Source organism: Hevea brasiliensis, chromosome 1 (assembly GCF_030052815.1).
Source record: "Hevea brasiliensis isolate MT/VB/25A 57/8 chromosome 1, ASM3005281v1, whole genome shotgun sequence".
Taxonomy (NCBI): Eukaryota; Viridiplantae; Streptophyta; class Magnoliopsida; order Malpighiales; family Euphorbiaceae; genus Hevea; species Hevea brasiliensis.
The window spans coordinates 125,575,347-125,595,069 of record NC_079493.1 but is presented as its reverse complement, the minus strand read 5'-3'; the positions used below and the strand labels follow the sequence as shown (position 1 = coordinate 125,595,069).

The window sequence follows — 19,723 nt, the reverse complement described above, 5'->3', positions numbered from 1 at the left end:
TTAATTTTATTTTAAATTAATTTTTAATACTTCTTAATTAATTTTTTTTTTAAATATAGGGATCCTGAAAATCCCTCTCCTCTTTCCTCTTTTATCTTCATTTATTTTGATGGCAATGGATAAGTTTTCTCACCATTGATTAGCTTCCTTTACTCTTTATTTTCTTGATTTTATTTTTTACAATAATTGTCAAATATGTATCATTTCAAAATAAATTATTAATATATTTACTTATATCTATTTTTATTGATAAATTTTTAATTATTTATTTTATTAATAATTATTTATTTATTTTGTTTTGATTGTTATGGAATTGTCTATTTTAATTGGGGATTTGTTCTCTCTCCATAATTTTATGGAGTAATCAAATGTATTATTTTATTATTTGGATATATGATAATTTTAAATAAAAATCTAAAGGTTATTAAATTTATAAAATATTTTTTTAATATTTTTCTTAATAATTATTAAAACTGTAATACCAAATAATTTTTGTACGAAAATGCCCTTGGGCCTCGGATAAGGGGTAATTCGGCTTTACCCCTTGCCAGGTTCTCAATCGCGCCTCCCCAGGAAGACACAGGAATACTGTGGTTAACAAGTATTCTGGAAGAAGTGGGCCCCACAAACCAACGTGGTCCCTTGTAGGGCCATATTTTATTATTATTATTATTTGCCAATATTATTATTTTTTATTAACTCTTTTTTTTTTTACTTTTTTTAATATTAAAAATAACTATGCATAAAAACTTGTAAAATATTTTTACTGTATTAAAAAATAATTCTTACACCTAAGTGATACACATGCTTATAATTTATTAAACAATAAAATAAAAAATTTTCAAAAAATATTAAATAAAGCGCAGAAAATAAATTAAAAAAAAAAAAGAAGAAGAAGAAGAATAGTATGCGATTCGAGTTCCAAAAGTCAAGGTTCCCTTCTCTCTTCCTTCTCCTTCTCTCTCTCTCTCATTTCGCTGCAGAAGAAAATGAAGTTTCCTTGTAGATTACCAAACAGCCTTATCTCCTATCTCCTATCGTCATCCGAATCCAACTATTATAGAACTTGTGATTCTGAGGGAAGTTCTCAATTGCTAAAAGATTATGCGACGCGGGAATTCAATGCTTTCCTCTGGATTTCTCTCGTCACTGTCACAGCTCTCTTGTTCGAGAAGGTTTTCAAGTTGTGTAGATTATGGTCTAAAGCGAGGAGAATCGCTGGGCCTCCTTGTACTTCCTTCTTCGGGCATAATAACTTTGGTTCCCGCGGGAATTTCATCGGTGAGTGATCGGTTGTTTTTGTTTTGGTTTTGATTCTCCGTTTGGTTGCCGGGAAAGCGAAGGAGAAGTCGTAAATTGATTAGTATTTGAAATTGGAAGTTGGTTGACAGAAAAGGAAATGAAGAGGAAAAAAAAACTCAATGTTTGAATACTTTTGAAATTTGATTTGATTGCAGAGGAAATGAAGTGAAATTTATAGTTTGTTCAGGATTTAAAATTTGAAATTTAGTATGTAATAGTAAACAAAAAAGGAAAAAAATGGCAATTAGATCATTTTTCTTAGGAGTGAAGTAGCTTTTTAATTTTTTGGGTGTATTTAAATTGGGTTCTTAACTGAATGAAAAGATTGAATATGATGTTTTACTCATCTTATTGGCTCTCAGACCTGTTGTCGGAGCTGCACAATGAATATGGATCAGTTTTTAAGTTGTGGTTGGGGCCTACTCAGCTTCTGGTATCCATAAAAGATCCAGAACTTATCAAAGAGATGCTTTTGAAGGCTGAGGACAAATTGCCTTTTACTGGAAAGGCTTTTCGATTAGCCTTTGGACGATCAAGCCTTTTCTTTTGCTCCTATGATCAGGTAGAAACTTTTCCTTATGTCCCTCCTCCCAATCATTATTGCTTATGTTATTTTTGCACAAATTTTCATCATTTTTGAACCGCACAAATTGCCTTTTGTTAATTGGTAAATTTGTCACATCATATCGGTGAAATTAGTTGGATCATTATTATTCTATCTGATATAATGTGTTTGGTTTACTTTAGAATTATATTTGTGCCAGTATTGAGATATTCTATGCATAGAATTTTTTTGATATTTTTTTATTATAACTTTTTGTATTTAGACATGGTAAGTTGAAGGGCACTTATGAGAGTGAAATTGTTGAGAATTAATTTGGAAGAAAGAGCACAAAAATGAAAACATGAAAACACTATTAAGCTTGATAATTTGGGAGCATAATTTCACATGAAAGCACTAAGGTAGTGCTGTTGTATTAGCCTGGGTTTCTCTCATGGTTAGAAGTTAGATGGCTTGAGGATTTAATCAGATGCAACCTTCCCTCAATTTAGAACGTACTAAGAAATTCCTTAGCTTATAACACATGCCTTGGAGAACATCTAAATCAACTTGACTGCAGGTGACAATATTGGGCTGTTTCCCTCGTCATTAGGGAGGTTTAGCTGGTAATTTTGGTTATAATTTCCTTTAATGGAATTCCCATGCCAAATGGATGCAGGTTTTGAATTCAAGCCCTTGGGTTTACCATCAAATTGTCTAGTTTTCAGAAAACTAATCATTTTTAGATGCTTTTGAATTTATCATTGAAGTAGCCAAACAAAGAGAGTCATTGTTTGTTGTAAATAGTTGATATAGATCGTTATTTTTTTTTCCTTTCTTTTTTTTTTTTAATCTATTCTGAGTTCATGTTACAGTTAAAAAAGTAAAAATTTTGCTGGCATGAGAAAAAAAAGTACTTTCTTTTTGTTGATCATGTTGATTAAATTTTATATTCCTGATTGCTAGGTGTTTTGGAGCTTTCAGTTTATTGAACTAAAATACTATATCGTCATCTTGTGACTTTATCATGATTCATGACAGTATTGAACGATATTGGAAGATATACAGCATTCATTGTTCTTTTCCTTTAATTTGGTTTAACAATGACAATTTGATTATATTTTATGTTCTGCATGATGCCCATATGTGTCTTTTTCATATACAGGCAGAAAAGAGGAGGGAATCATTGGCACTGCAGTTAAATGAAAAGTTGGTTGGGAGAGCAAATGTAATTCCTAAATATGTCATAGATTGTATTATGGAAAGAATAGAAGAGATTATGGGCAAAGGAAATGTTGATTGTAAAATGGTTTCTCAACATATGGCTTTTACCATTTTGGGGGCCACACTATTTGGAGATGCATTCTTGGCATGGTCTAAGGCAAATTTCTATGAGGAGCTTCTAATGACGATTGCTAAGGATGCTTCCTTTTGGGCCTCTTATAGAGTTACTCCCTTCTGGAAACAAGGATTTTGGAGATACCAGTCTTTGTGCGCAAACTTGAAATGTTTAACCCAGGATATTGTTCAACAGTGCAGAAAAAATTGTAAAATTTTTCACCATGTGGATCAAAACTCCAATGATGAAACTGTCAAATATGGGATGAAAGCTGCATCTGGCATACCACCTTCTGGTGTTGTGCTGCAAGATAAATTCTCAAGGGAGCTTGATGGCCATCTTAATTCAAGGGAAGAGCCATGTGGGAATATAATGGGTATGATGTTTCATGGATGCTTAGCCACTGCAGGTTTGATGACTAATATCTTGGAAAGGCTTGCTACAAATCCAGAGATACAGGATAAGGTAGGGGCTTTTTGTTCTTTTAAATGTGGTGTTCATGCATATGCAATGCTGAGAACATTGATTCTGATTTTTGACCTTTTGTCATATTTCTTGAATGCTTTACTAAATTATTGCTGTATATAATTGTTATTTCTCAAATTTTGTTATGAGGCTCTGGGAACTCCTGTATGAGTGTTATCATATTTTTCCTTACCTTTAGTCTCTTTTCCGTACCGTATTTGCTATGTAATTCCTTTCATTGATTTTGGGCATCTGCTATATAATTTGTTGAACTCCGCCTAAGTAGTTTGCGCTTAGCCGGTCCCAAGCCCGGATAAAAGAGGAGGGTTGCGGTAGGTGACAATCAGCGTAAAAATTTCGTCACACCCTATGATATGGATTCAAATGATATAAACGTTGGGGCGTCCTCTACTAACGACGCGCTACATCGGAGCCCGGGTGTAGTGATAAATATGCAAGGGTGTAGGGCGTTCACCGAAAGCGACGCGCCATGCCGGCGCCCGGGTGTGGTTTAAGTGAGCAAGGGTTCCCACATCATGGACGGGTGTGGGTAAAGAAGTTAGTCCATAAGACAGATAATAGAACAAATAGTGGAACAGAACACAAGATAGACATAGAAAATAATAGAAGATATCATAGAAGGAGACCAATTAGGAAGGAGCAGGATAGGAGGAGGATCATGGTTGGTACTTGGAATGTTGGATCACTTACAGGAAAATTAATGGAGCTTGTGGATACCTTGGAAAGGAGAAGGGTGAATATTGCTTGCATTCAGGAGACTAAATGGGTAGGAGAGAAAAGTAAGGAAGTGGGTAATTCAGGGTACAAATTGTGGTTTACCGGAAAGGAGAGAAACAAGAACGGAGTGGGTATAATCATAAACAGGACATTGAAAGACGCAGTAGTAGCTGTGAAAAGAGTAGGAGATAGAATTATACTAGTAAAGCTAGTACTAGACGGAGAAACAATAAATATAGTTAGTGCTTATGCCCCACAAATAGGACTAGACAGTGAGAGTAAACAAAGGTTTTGGGAAGATATGGATGATTTAATGCAAAGCATACCGAATGAAGAGAATGTTTTAATTGGTGGAGATTTGAATGGACATGTAGGAAGTGATAGGCAAGGTTATGAGAATGTTCATGGAGGTTTTGGTTTTGGCAGTCGAAATGAGGAGGGAAAAAGCATCCTGGATTTTGCTATGGCATACGACCTAATACTAGTAAATACCTACTTTATAAAAAGAGAGTCACATTTAGTGACTTTCAAAAGTGGGCAACATAGAAGCCAAATCGACTTCCTCTTAACCAGAAAGACAAATAGAGCTCTATGCAAGGATTGCAAGGTCATTCCAGGAGAGGCTTTAACAAGTCAACATAGGTTGGTGGTCTTGGATGTCAAGTTTAGGAACAATTCAAGTAAGGTCAGAAGAAATAGTGTAGCTCGAACAAAGTGGTGGGAGTTCAAAGGAGTAAAGCAAGTGAAGTTCAAAAATGAGCTTCTTGAGTCCGAAGTATGGAAGCTAGATATGGAGGCCAATGATATGTGGATACAGATGGCATCAAAGATTAGAGAAGTAGCTAGAAAAGTACTTGGGGAGTCTAAAGGACATGGACCACTCTCAAAAGAGAGATGGTGGTGGAATGAGGAAGTACAAAAGGCAGTGAAGAGAAAAAGAGAATGGTATAAGAAATTACCTAAATGTGATAATAATGAGGCATATGAACAGTACAAGATAGCAAAGAAAGAGGCAAAAAAGGCAGTTAGCCAAGCAAGAGCACAGGCCTTTGAAAAGTTATATGAGAAACTTGGAACTAAAGAAGGGGAGAAAGATATTTATAGATTAGCAAGGAGTAGAGAAAGGAAATGTCAAGATCTCAATCAAGTCAGGTGTATTAAGGATAAAGAAGGAAAAGTGTTGGTGAAAGATGAGGACATTAAAGAAAGATGGAGAAATTATTTTAATGATCTCTTTAATAATAGTCAAAATGGAAATAGCGTGAATATAGATTATAGAATAATAGAAAAGAATGTAAATTATACTAGAAGGATTAGATCTTTAGAAGTAAAGGAAGCACTTAAGAGAATGAAAGTAGGTAAAGCCTGTGGACCCGATGAAATACCAATTGAAGTGTGGAAGTATTTGGGAGATATGGGAGTGGCATGGTTAACTAAATTATTTAATAAGATTCTAAACTCAAAGAAAATGCCTGATGAATGGAGGAAGAGTATTTTAGTACCTATTTTTAAAAATAAGGGAGACATACAGAGTTGCTCAAACTATAGGGGAATTAAACTCATGAGCCATACTATGAAGTTGTGGGAGAGAGTTGTGGAGCATCGACTACGTCATGATACTTCTATCTCTCTCAATCAATTTGGTTTCATACCTGGTCATTCAACTATGGAAGCGATCTTTCTCATTAGAAGCTTGATGGAGAAATATAGAGATGGGAAGAAAGATCTACACATGGTTTTTATTGATTTGGAGAAGGCTTATGATAGTGTTCCAAGAGAGGTCTTATGGAATGCGTTAGAACAAAAGAGGGTATCTATTAGGTATATACAAGTATTGAAAGATATGTATGAAGGAGCAACTACTATTGTGCGCACAGTGGGAGGGGACACAAGAGATTTTCCGATCTCAATTGGATTACACCAAGGATCAGCCATAAGCCCTTACCCTTTTTACATTAGTTTTAGATGAACTGACGAAACATATACAAGAGAGTATTCCTTGGTGCATGATGTTTGCGGATGATATTGTTCTGATAGATGAGACACGAGAAGGAGTCAATAGGAAGCTAGAACTTTGGAGAAGTACTCTAGAGTCAAAGGGTTTTAAGTTAAGTAGAACGAAGACAGAATACATGCATTGCAAGTTCAGTGAATGCCAAACTGGTGATAGGGAAGGAGTTAGTTTGAATGGAGTGGCACTGTCCCAAAGTAATCACTTTAAATATCTAGGCTCAGTCCTTCAAGTAGATGGGGGATGTGAGGAGGATGTTAGTCATAGGATTAAAGCCGGATGGTTGAAGTGGAGACGTGCCACGGGAGTTTTATGTGATCGTAAGATTCCCAATAAATTAAAAGGAAAATTTTACCTGACCATACGACCGCTATGCTATATGGTAGTGAGTGTTGGGCACTGAAAGAGTCGTATGCATCTAAGATAAGAGTTGCAGAGATGAGAATGTTAAGGTGGATGAGTGGCCATACTAGACTAGATAAAGTCCGTAATGAAAGTATTAGAGAAAAGGTAGGAGTGGTGCCAATTGAAGATAAGTTGAGAGAAGGGAGATTGAGGTGGTTTGGTCATGTGAAGCGTAGACATACGGAGGCTCCAGTTAGACAAGTAGAGCACATTAGGCTAGAGGATAGAAAGAAAAAAAGGGGTAGACCTAAATTGACTTGGAGGAGAGTAGTACAGCATGACTTAGAAGCATTACACATTTCTGAGGATTTAACCCAAAATCGTTCAGAGTGGAAAAAGCGAATCCATATAGCCGACCCCAAATTTTTGGGATAAAGGCTTAGTTGAGTTGAGTTGAGTTGCTATATAATTTGTTGCTAAGTGATGATGCTTTTGTGAACTTGATGTTTCAATTGCCCCATCTCTTGTCTTTTTCATAATTTAACCATATGTGCTATTTATTAAAATTTAATTGAGTTTTGTTTTTCAATTATTCGTTTTGGGTTGCATGTTGGTCTTCTTTATATTCTGATGAAGTTGTATAATTTGTCAATATTGATGCAATAGGCATTAAGTTGGAGCTATGATTACATTTTTTCCCCTTTTTTGGTAATGGGAAGGTACAGTGTTCAATTATTTTGGATGGCCATTCTAGAGATTGTATGTTGTAATTTACTTGTAAATTAATGTCTAATGTCTACAGATATACTTGGAGATTATTATGGTAAGGCAAGGATCAACAAAAGATGCTCAAAACGTTGATAAGATGGTCTTACTATTGGCAACTATTTATGAATCAGCTCGCCTTCTGCCACCTGGACCTTTGCTACAGAGATGTTCTTTGAAAGATGGTAAGGCATTGGCGCAGCAGGATATGTATCTTGTTTTCACTATTGTCAGTGTTGCTCCTTGGTAGAAATATCACAATGAGCTGCTTTGTTTTGATGCCTGTGTCGTCATGAATTTTGATACCCATATTCTGAGTATCGTTTATGTCAAGTGAGAAGAAAATGGGAGATAACCAGATGGTCTATATCACTCAACTTTGCCATATGTGATCTCTTTTATTTTTATTTATTTATTTATTTATGGAATGTATTCTTTTATGATATGTTTGCCAATGAGTACAATGAAGATTGCACTTTAGATCTATGTTACAAGAGTCTCGTTCAATTTTCAAAAGAGCAGCTTAGCTTTATCAATCAGCTGTGATGATGTTACTGCTTCTTTTCATAATTGCTAGTCACTGATTCTTTCTCTTTCCCTTTGCTGCAAGATTTGAGACTCAAAAATGGTGTAATTATACCCGCTGGAGCAGGATTGGTTGTGCCTGTGCATCTGCTGCAGATGGATGATGCTAGTTGGGGCAGTGATGCTAGCAAATTTAATCCATATCGGTTTTTGCCAAAAGTTGGAAAGGTTTCTGATTCAGAGCAGGATAATTCATTTACAGGTTCTACTCTTGCCTGTCTCCAGTGCGTTTTTCCCCAATATAAGTGGAATTTACATGCACCTCAATCATATGCTTTTATGTAATGATCACAATATAGTTAATTAGCTCTCTAAGTATCTTCTATAATGTGGGTATCTTACCAATAGCTTTTACTTGCATCACGTTTTATTTTTAAGTCACTCCCACATCTAGTATTTCTTGTAACAAGTTCTGGTCAAGTTTAACATAACATTAATCAAAAAGCTTCTTGATTAACCAATCTTTGATTGTGCTCTTCTCAGGGGTTGCTGAAGGTTATGTTGACACAACTCGGACCTCATTCGTTTTGAATGATCCAAATGACAATGCAGCTTTTCTTCCCTTTGGTGCTGGTATGCGTGCATGTGTGGGTCAGAAGTTTGTAATCCGGGGAGTTGCCACTTTGTTTGCGTCATTGCTTGAACGCTATAAGGTTTGTCAGATATACTACTATTGTTTTCTTTATTTTTTTATCTATATATTTTCATGTATGAATGCTGCGTGCTTGTTATAACTGGCTTTGCTTTGTGAGCTTTCACATAGATTGGTAGTGGACTCTGATTCTTCTTTGATACAAAATGATAGGTAAGGCTTCAACCGAGACTGGGAAATGACCTCAAATCAACTGTTCCAGAGATAGTGTTTCTGAGGAGAAACAGTCAAAAGAATGACTAAATGTGAAGATTACTGTGCATGGACAAGCTTTTTTATTGTTCATCAAATTATTGTTGTATAAACACTTAATCGAACAATCCCTTTTTATCCTTCCTCTGTCTCGAGGATCGATGGGGAGTCCTTTCCTTTTTTTGCTCTGTAGCTACGAAAGAGGAGGATGTTGCATGAGTGTGTTTTATGTCTCGTGCTGCTTCTCTTTCTCGTTTTTAGAATAGCTTGAGTGCTGTCCTGAATGCCATGATAATTGGCTTGGTTTTGAAGCTCTCTGGGCATGTATTCGCTACCGAGCCTAACGGTTTTCTTCCCCATCCTTCATCTTTGAAGTTACTATTATTACCAATTTCTATTGTTCTCTCCTATGAACCTTTTTTTTTTTTTCCCTCCAAGAGAGGGTTTATGTTGTAACTTGATGCTTATACGACATTGTGTAGCAATATTACTGTTGATTTTCATGAATAATGTTGTTCTTTTTATTTTAATTTTGGTATATTCAAGAAGGAAAGCACAATTTCCTTTCATTTTCTCTCATTTTTGTTTTACACATTTAAATTTTCTTCTCTTATTTTATGCGCTTGACGCTGCAGGATGATGATGGGTATACGTGTTACCTTATTGATTGCTCAAGATGATTATAAGAACAGGCATCATATGATGCATTTCCTACGTTTTCTATACTTAAATGGTTCTATCAACTTATATCAGGAGAACAAATATATTTTAATATACTATCTTTAAGAGCAAATTTAACTGTTCCTAATATATTTTAGTCCATTTTATTGTAAAATTGATTAATTATCTTTAAAAGAAATTATTTGTTAATCAAATTTAAAATAATATTTTTAAAATATATTTTAATTATAAAATTTTAATCCCCTATTTAAAATTTATAATTTTATAAAAATTTAATTTAATTAATTTTTTTAACAATTTTTATATTAAAATTTTATTTTAAAAAATAAAAGTAAACATATTGCGTCTTTTTCTTATGAGTAATTTATTTCAGAAAAATAATATCAGACGTAATTATAAAATTGCTATTATTTTTTTTTATTTATAAATTGTGATTAATCATACTCATTTCTTTGCTTTATTTCACTTTTCCTTTTTACTTTTTCCTTTATTAAATTTGCCCTAATTAAGTTCCCAAAGGGCCCCACATTTACGTATCTGTAAGCTTCCTACCTAAGCAAAAGATAATGTATTCACGCAATTCAAGATCATTGATCGACACGTTTTTACACGCGTCAAAATCTTATGCAATCATTAAACAAAGAGAGGAGGAGAGCACTGTGGAGGCTTGCACAGTAAGCAATTAGCATCAAACAAGAAGAGAGAAGAAGAAGAAGAGGAGCTGAGTAAACCAGCAATCTATATAACCCATGAAACGCTACACCTCTCCAATATTATCATCATTCTCTTCTCTTCTCTTTCTCCTTTCTTTAATTTCTCTCTCTCATTCTTTCGTAATCGGAGCCGCCTCTGCTTTTTGCCGTGACGAAATGACCACTCTCGGAGGAGTTCGCGATTCCCAAGTCGCCCCCAACTCCGTCGAGATCGACGCCCTCGCCCGCTTCGCTGTCGAAGAGCACAACAAGAAAGAGGTATCACTATCACTATCAGTATATTATCAAATTGTTTCTTTTGTGTTTTTATTTTGTTTGTTTTTTCAGGGTTTGATGGTGTTTGAAATTGTATTTGTGTGTAGAATGCGGTGCTGGAGTTTGCTAGGGTCGTGAAGGCGAAAGAACAAGTGGTGACTGGGACTCTTCATCACCTTACTATTGAAGCGATTGAGGCCGGGAAGAAGAAGCTTTATGAAGCTAAGGTCTGGGTGAAGCCTTGGCTTAATTTTAAAGAATTGCAGGAGTTCAAACACGCCGGTGATGTTGACGGTGGTTCAGGTGCTCCCTCCTTTACCTCCTCAGATCTCGGTGTGAAGAAAGGTTATCTCTCTTTCGTTTTTAGGCTTCTGCTGGTTGTATTGATTACAAACTTGAAAAATGTATCATATTTGGGTTATTCTATTGTTCTCAAGCTTTAGATTTTAGCTTTTATTCTTCTTCTGTGTTAGAATCAAGATATTGACTTGGGCTTTTGCAAAACAGACGGGCATGGTCCTGGATGGAAAGAAGTACCAGCACATGATCCTGCAGTGCAAGATGCAGCCAGTCATGCTGTGAAGACCATTCAGCAGAGGTCCAACTCATTGTTTCCTTATGAACTTAAAGAGATTGTTCATGCTAAAGCTGAGGTACTCCATTTGTTTCTTTTTTTTTTCTCCTTTCTTTAGGATTATCAGTAGCACCAAATTCACTTTGACAATTTTTTCATTGCATAAGTAGAATAAAACCAAACTGGCTTGAATCCTTGTTCAAACAACTCCGGAATAAAAAAAGCAGTTGTCTTGATAGGTTTGTCTTAGAATTGGAATGTGAATCCTGAGATAGGATTCCATTTTACCTTTTTGCAAGGAACCCAAATACAGTCTAGTAGAAGTGGAAATGTAATAATTTACCCTTTGTTTGGATCCTTGAAATTGAGAGAAAAGAAAAGAAATTGAATTTATTTTGTGTTGTTTGGATAGAATATCTCTCTTAAAAGAAAAAAAAAATAACTATTACATCCTTAATTTTTTCTGTGTCCATTATATAGTAAAAGGACATTTAAGTATTTAAACAACCGGTTTTTCTCCATTTCCCACCCATTTGGAGGGAAATGTTTTGGGTAAAATAAAGATAAGGTGTTGAGAAATAGAATTTCTCCTCCTTTATTCCTCATTTATCTTCCTTTCTCTCCTTTGTTTGATCTCCAAACAAGAGAAACTCTTCTCTCCATTTCTCTCAATCCAAAGGGTTAGTATAAATTTTGAAATTGCCCAAAATGAAATAAGAATGCAAATTAGGGAATGCATTCATTTATATTTTTATTACATTTTCAAGCAAACCAAAAGTTCTTATATTATATGTAAATTTGGTTTCTGGACTGTCTATAACCTGTCCCCTTCTCATAATTTAGTGGATTTGGAGGTTTAATATGCAGTAATTTACTCTGGGAATGGGAGCATTATGTTTAATGGCTATTGATATTTTAGTATGCATTGTTTTCTAAGCTGAGACCATTTGGTTTCTTGCTTATTATAACCATCATTGTGGAGTTTGTTCTAATGAGAATTGAGGTTGATACAAGCAAGAAAACCAGCACCATCTAAATTTCTTCTTGATTTCCTCCCCCCTGCCCACCACACCCCTCCAGGAGCTAATAACTGACTGAATTGTGAACAGGTAGTAGATGATCATGCAAAATTTGATATCATTCTCAAGGTCAAGAGGGGAACCAGTGAAGAGAAGTACAAGGTTGAGGTGCACAAGAACAATGAAGGAACCTTCCTTCTCAATCAGATGCAGCCACACGCCTAAGTGCAGAATTTACTGACATGTATTTAAAATAATATGGATTATTAAAAGCTTGTTTTGGTTCGACAACTTTAAACCATACGATGCTTCGTTTGGTCCTACTTCTGTAATATTTTTTCTGTTTTATGATACATGTGTTGTTGTCTGTGCTTTTATCATGTGATATGGTTAATACTTTTGCAGAATAATTGGTGGTGAAGTTATTAACATAACATATTATAAGCATTTAGTTAGGAAAACAATTTATAATAATAAGTTTTCTCATGTATATAATATAATGATATCCTCATCTTCTAACAAAACCACCTTCATATATGGACCGTTTAAGAAAAAAAAAATATTGTTTTGGCAAAAGAATAAATAATTTAAGAATTTCTTCTTAAATCCTCCGTTTTGGTAATTGAATTTTTAGTGCTTAACTATAGTTATGCATACCTAATTATAGTTAGGCATGCATACTTCTTAACTTTTAGTTAGGTATGAATACCGAAAATCTGCTCACTGTAGTTCCACAAGCTTATGAAATTTTCTCCTGCATTTTCCTCTTCCCTAATGAATAAAACATTCAATGTGAAGCCATCTAGAACCTATTCTTTCTATATCCAGTGTTTAAATTATTCTTCTCATGCATTGGTACATTTAACGCTGGGCCATCAAGCAGCCAACCAAACATGAGATATGCTACTGAAATGGGGTTGGACTAAACTGAAAATAAATCATACACAACAATCTTATACAGCAACTTATACCAAGGCTGCCATGTTCATCCTACATTAGATATTCAAATCACACAGCTAAAGTTCTGAGCAAATCTACTACTGCAACGGGTTGTTAGAAGATAGCACGACAGGAGATTAAACAGAGACGAAGGAAAACCAAGAACATCGTATCTTCTCGGCCTTTCCCAGGAAGAATGGCACAGAGCACACATTCATTCTCCAATGAGTACTTGTCTTTCTAGTCTTCACCATCTACCGCTTTCCTCTCCTTGTATTCACACCCGTTAATCAGATTCCAACCACTAACCATTTACTACAAGCCCCTACTAACAGTAGATTAGCCTTCTTCATCATAATCTTCCTCTTCCTCATCTATTCTTGTGCCAAACTGTGCAAGCTGAAGAGGGTCAATGGCCATCTTGTCCATTTCAGAGAGAGACCAACCTGGATATTCTTCATGATTAGTTTCAGTAGTAGGCACTGAAGATGAGTTATCAACCACTGTTGTTGCTGCCGTTATTGTTGTTGCTGTTGCTGTTGCTGCTGCTACTGCCGCAGCTGCTGCTGCGGCCTTTGTGTCCTCATTCTCATTCACGTCAGCATTCAGATCAAAGTTTCTTTCTGAGGCATTGGCAACATCACTGACTACCATATCTTCCTTCAACAATTCCTTTTGATCTGAACCATTATCCACCACCATTCCAGGATTTGAGTTATTTTTTATGTTCTGCTGAAGAGTTGTGCTGGGCTCAGATTCAATCTCATGATGAGAAGACTCTCGTTCCACATTTCGAGCGCCTCGTCCTCGGCCCCTTCCTCGACCACGGCCTCTCCCTCTGCCACTGCTACCTGCATGGCTCATCTCATGCTGCATACATCATAAAATTCCTCTATTAACATTTTTTTTAATATGCCACTCTAATTCAAGACACTGCATACGTCAAATTCAAACTGCTGATCATAACATCTTTCACACTATTTTCTTTTTTCGCCCTCTACTCATGAGTATCAGCCCAAAAAGTGATGGACAAAAATATTGAAAAAGGTAACAGGGACGGTAATTGACCCTTTAAATGTTAAATCTGAAAAATGGAGGAATCAGAAATCAACCAACCATTTGTTGGAAACTATTAAAAGAAATACTAATGTAAGCTCATGTGAAGAACTATTGGTGATGAACTACAGGTGACATCAATATTCATCAACACAATGTGGTTAGAGAAATATTTGGAGGGTATCTTACCATCTTGCTTCTCTTCAACTCTTCATCACTGTCATTGCATTCATCCACAATGGGCTTCCTAGCACAACATCAGTAAATAAGCTTAATTTGGTAATCTTAGATTACAGGGGAAGAAGAGAGGAGGGAAGGGTGTGGATTAAGAGAGAGCGAAAAAAACAGATCACAAGATTTGCATTAACCACCTCTTTTGAAGGGTTCTATGATCTGCAGCATTGTCAGCATGACCATGTCCATAGTCAGGAACCCTGCTGACTATCTCTCTCAAAAAATCAAAAACATTGTAGCTCTGTACGCAATGTTTTCTGCAGGTTAAACAATAAATTCAATTAGATCATATCCACATATTGTAAAATTGAAATAAAGAAGAAGAAGAAAAAGAAAGAGGAAGAATGGAAACAGCATCATGGAATTGCAATCTAATAGAAAATTCATTTTAGGGGTACACCCTAATCTACCCACAAAAGTTAAGAGAGGAAAGAAAATAAATAAGGAATGTAAATACATAACGAAGTGCTATTCTTCTTCTCTTTTTATCATCTAGAAACGTACATCAGAAAGGAAAGAAGTAAAGCTGAGTTGGGGGGCAAGAGGAGAGGAGAAGAATGCCAAATAAATGTAGCCTAACAAATGTCAACAGGTCAACAACGGTGGAAAGAAAATGATAGGAATGATATGGTTATCATCCCAACCCAAACCATAAATATTACACACACACTTTTATAACTAATTTATAGAACTGTCAGAAATTCATATACAAGCCCCTACAGAATGTGAAAATTTATAACAAGATCCCAGTATTCTGTGTATAAGACTGGAAGTCAACAGGATAATTTCATTTCAGAATCAGTTCAGACAGCAAAAAATATACATATACACCTAAAAGCATACAAATACACACACGTGCATGTGCTTCTCTTTAAGTCTCTGACTCTGAGGATGAAAAACCAAGCAGGTAATTTTGAGCTATTCACACCTGCTTTTGTAGAGTTATCTTTATAAATAATTTGCAAGAGAGCTAGTGACACTGTAAGAGCTTGCAATATGGCCTTATATTAGCATCGAACATCAACTGCTAGAGAGAGTCTTTAAAGATGAAATGCAGCAACCGGGAATAGTGGATCACGTTCACCATTTAAATTCAAGTTCATGCAGCTTTCCTTTTGCAAGAATAAGGAAACTGTATACATTTCATTTGTCAATTACAAGGTATGTATCATTTAGCAATAAAGAGAACCAAGCTGCTTGACAATCTACAGTACTAAGTTGTTCAAAATGTTGGGAGAAAAGGCAAAAGAACTAACAAAATTTTGGCAGTTGGCACTGCTCATCTTCCATTATCTCATTTTCTACATGTACATTGTTGCAAACCCTTATATATCTCTCATTACAAAGTGTGTCTGAGAAAGCAAAGAGGGAAACTTTCCCTGCCATACACCCCTCTTTGATCTTGACTTCCATCCCACGACAAGGTCCCATCAATTAAGGTCATAAGCAGTACTACCAATCTCAAAGATTTGGTCTGATACTCATTTGCATTCCAGAAAGGAAACTCACTATGAAGTATAAAGAACTTGATAGATTCTAGTTGGATAAATTTTAGCCGCATTATTTTGTGTAACTACTTTAGTACATGAAACTCTATTAGAACAGCAGTAGATAAGATTCTCCAATAAGATCACCAAAAACTTATCTAATTGTCTCTATGCCACATATACTCAACTATAATAGCAGTGATCTATCATATGCTAACACCAAAGCATAGGACTTCTTATAGCTCGCAAATCACCATCTATGTACCAACTTAATGAAACCTATTAACATAAGCAACTTGGAAGTGTGGGCCCACTCATCACATTCACCTGCATTACAGTTCCTTTACTTCACTAGTTAAAAAAATTGTGTTTGAAACATTTCAACTTTTATTTATCATCTGAAAAAGTATATTGCCCTCTTATTTTGATTTATATTATTATATCCAACCAAATCAACTAGCAAAAGGAACTTAAAGGAAAACAAATCCAGACGACAAACACAACATTACTAATTAGTGAGAAAACAGCGAGCCAACAATTAGCAAGGCAGTAGAAATTCCAATGGATATGGGCAAGTTCTCACTTACAAATGCAATGCACTCATAGTCTTTGCTCCTCGCTGAAGGGTGATTTCATATGTACGGTCACAAAGGTCTTGCAAAAACAATTCCAATGCTTTAGCTGCAATAACATACAAGAAAAAGCATAAGAAACCAAATATATTTTGATAATCTCGGAAGTCAAAGAATGGAATGTCACTGCCACTTACAAACTAAGACAGGCACAGCCAGCGCTATCTTCCCAACATCCTCATCTGCTTGCATTATCTTTTTTATGCGAGCCTGCCAAAATTAATATTGTCCATCATTTAGCAAGTGATTTAAGAAAATCCACCCATCAACAACATTTAAGAAAACCCAACCATAAAAAAAATACAAGAATTTCAGTTCAAAAAGATTTCTTTATTCTATTTTCCAATAATTCAAATATCAAGCATGCCATACTCGGATTTAAGCTTGCCTCTCTGGGCAATAGTTGAAGTTACATGAGGTAATCAACCCTATAATCAAAGTAGAGCTGCCTAGTACATCATGATTTAAAAGCATTAGCAGCTCCTAGGATTTAAGCATTCTGATGTTGCAGAATTCAACTAGCACATTTCCAACAGCCATTTATTTTCACTGTAGCTGCTACTAGTGTCTGTAGGCATAGCATAAGTTTCTACAACCCAACAGATAATATCTAACCATTAGATGGGCGAATTTCAAGGATGCAATACAAGATCACAGACACCTTCTATGGTAAAGAAGGTGACATCAACTGTTAAGTATCATGAGTCGTTGAGGTTGAACCATGTAAGGATATGCCACCTAGGTAGAACTCACCCTTGAAAACCGACTTGCAAGGGGAGGGTGCCTAAGTACTTATTAACCTCTCAACAAGGTTATTCCTTAGCAATGTGAGATCGAAACAATACCCCACGCTTGGAGAACCAATGTCCTCATTGGTTACTACTACGTTAGTCACGGTCATGTTGGTTACGGCTAAAACCCAACACATCGGATCATCTATCCTTACACAATGGGTCTAGGCTACCACCACGTGAGCTACCACTCCGAGTGTTGGTCTTGCAAGATAGGGCTGGCTCTCATACCCATTGATATGAATTGTTGAGCAACATGAGTTGTTGAGGTTGAACTATGCGAGAATAGGCCATTGTTAAGTATCAACCCTAATTCAACTTCTGGTTTCAGAGATTGAAACAAACCTAGAGAATAGAAAGTAGAATCAAAGAGAAGATAGTAGAATCAAACAGAAAGAAGTTCTGTTATTGATTCATTAATGGAATGAATGAATACAAATGAGGATCTTTCCTTTTATACAACAATTTCATGACTAACCAATCAACAAATTCAGTTCTTCCTTCTAACTTTCTCAACAACATTTCCCTCCAAAAAATTCTCTACCTGACCCTTATTCTGCCTAACATTATTATGTCTCTTCTTTTTTCTACTATATATAATAACCACCTACGTAGGACTCACTCTTGAAAACCGGCTTGCAATAGAAGGGTGCCTAGTGACTTATTAACCTCTCCACAAGGTTGATCCTTAACGATGTTGGATCATAACAGAAGGTGAAAGAGTAAGAACCAGTAGATGGCACTAAATCCTTGATCAAATAAGCAAAACTAATCCCAAGACTTAAAGATAACAAAGATCTTGTAACAAGGGACTGACTAACCATTTCTAATATTAACCGATAACCAATAGTCACTCTGAAGTCTGAACAGCAAAATCAAGCAAAGAGAGTTAACCAAACCCTATAGAACTCATATTGACTAATTGTCTACCAAAGGCGTGTAAATTACCCATCCAGCAAACCATACCACTAATAGTTTCCCATGAAAAGGCTTACAAATTAACCATCCATTTATTTACTTCAATACTAACCGGTCATGGAAGGAAAACTGCTGCAGAATACTAACACCAAACAAATGTAAACCATAAATCTCATAATATCCCAAAATATGAAGCAGCCATCAACTGATTCCAGTACCAAATCACTTAACCTAGAAAAAAAGGCAACCGAGACCATATATAGCCAATTCAATAATTGACGTGATTATGAACATATTCTGAAGCTAACTATAATCATTGACCAAGCAAAAAGTGACTTAACTCATCCAAAAATGAAATACCCATCAGCTGTTTCTTCCTGTAAATCACTATCCAAGCCAGACCCAGCACCAAATTAAGAGAAAACCCGACCCAGATCGTATAACCCCATAACTGACCTAGTCTTAAAAAACCTAACTTCTAATTCTGCTTCTAATCAATAACCCAATGCTCCAAATATCGTAATTAGAACAACGCCCCAAAAATCTAAAGCAAATGGAATCAAAATTGAAATTACAATCCCTTTCCCCAAATCAATCGATCGATAAAAAAGTTTTCACTTCCTGAACTAACAAAAGAGTAAAACGAAAGAGAGACAGACAGAAGAAGAGAGGAATAGAGAAACTTACAGCTGGGAAACGGGTGTCGAGCTTCTTCCTCATGGCTGTCAGATTTGGAGCATTTAAATTAAAAAAAAAATCCCAAATAAATAGTTACAACAGCAGAAGCAGAAAGCTAAAACAACCAAAAACAGAAATCAAAATTATATTTTTCAAATCAAAATCAGTTCTTCATAATTGAATTTTGGATATCGCACGAAAAATCTATATGCTATCCGTCTTCAGATCCAAAAACAAGTTAAGTCTCGTTTCCATCGAATACCGTCCGTACAGTTTTGACAAAATATTGGAAAAAGGAAATTTAAATATTTCAGGTAAAGTTACAGGTCTGTTCTTTAAATTATAGAACAGTCTACATTGATAAATACACGTGTGCAAAACTCTCCTTATTTCCCACAAAGTATTATATTATTATTTTGTTATTTAAAAAATTATCATTTAACTCTTATATATTAATAAAATTAACAATTTAATTTTCATACTTTAAAAAATATATTATTTGATTTTGATGTTTTATTTTTATTAAATTATTTAATTTATTTATCAAATTTTTTCTTAATAAAAAGGTTTAATACTAATTAAATTATTATTTGATTATTTTTTTTATGATACTAATTAATTGATTCTTATTTAAAAAAATATATATTAATTTATTTATATAATTTCATTCGATTAACTTTTAATTTCTTATATTGCTCTCTCTTTTCTTTTATTATTTTTTAATATCTTTATTTTTCATATTTATATTTGTCTTAGTCTAATTTTTCTCTATTTTTATTTGTTTAAAGAAATTGATATATTTATTAATAGA

The 19,723-nt window shown here is 35.1% G+C and overlaps 3 protein-coding genes across 3 annotated transcripts; 2 read left to right on the top strand and 1 right to left on the bottom strand.

Annotated features, from left to right (window-relative positions):
• Positions 1-882: 882 nt before the first annotated feature.
• On the top strand, positions 883-9,514 carry LOC110667095 (cytokinin hydroxylase). The gene is made up of 7 exons (XM_021827829.2): positions 883-1,281; positions 1,665-1,864; positions 3,009-3,647; positions 7,544-7,691; positions 8,117-8,293; positions 8,575-8,744; positions 8,897-9,514. The coding sequence occupies exons 1-7, from the start codon at positions 990-992 to the stop codon at positions 8,984-8,986; spliced, it is 1,716 nt and encodes a 571-aa protein (XP_021683521.2). The 5' UTR covers positions 883-989; the 3' UTR covers positions 8,987-9,514.
• Positions 9,515-10,256: 742 nt separating this feature from the next.
• LOC110667114 (cysteine proteinase inhibitor 12) lies at positions 10,257-12,544 on the top strand. The gene is made up of 4 exons (XM_021827849.2): positions 10,257-10,587; positions 10,692-10,929; positions 11,092-11,237; positions 12,268-12,544. Exons 1-4 carry the CDS (start codon positions 10,366-10,368, stop codon positions 12,400-12,402), a joined length of 741 nt encoding a protein of 246 aa, XP_021683541.1. The 5' UTR covers positions 10,257-10,365; the 3' UTR covers positions 12,403-12,544.
• Positions 12,545-13,078: 534 nt separating this feature from the next.
• Positions 13,079-19,229, bottom strand: LOC110667105 (uncharacterized). The gene is made up of 6 exons (XM_021827836.2): positions 18,922-19,229; positions 16,663-16,735; positions 16,481-16,574; positions 14,544-14,663; positions 14,362-14,419; positions 13,079-13,986 (listed from the first exon to the last, which is right to left on the bottom strand). The coding sequence occupies exons 1-6, from the start codon at positions 18,952-18,954 to the stop codon at positions 13,456-13,458; spliced, it is 909 nt and encodes a 302-aa protein (XP_021683528.2). The 5' UTR covers positions 18,955-19,229; the 3' UTR covers positions 13,079-13,455.
• Between the last annotated feature and the right edge of the window lie 494 nt (positions 19,230-19,723).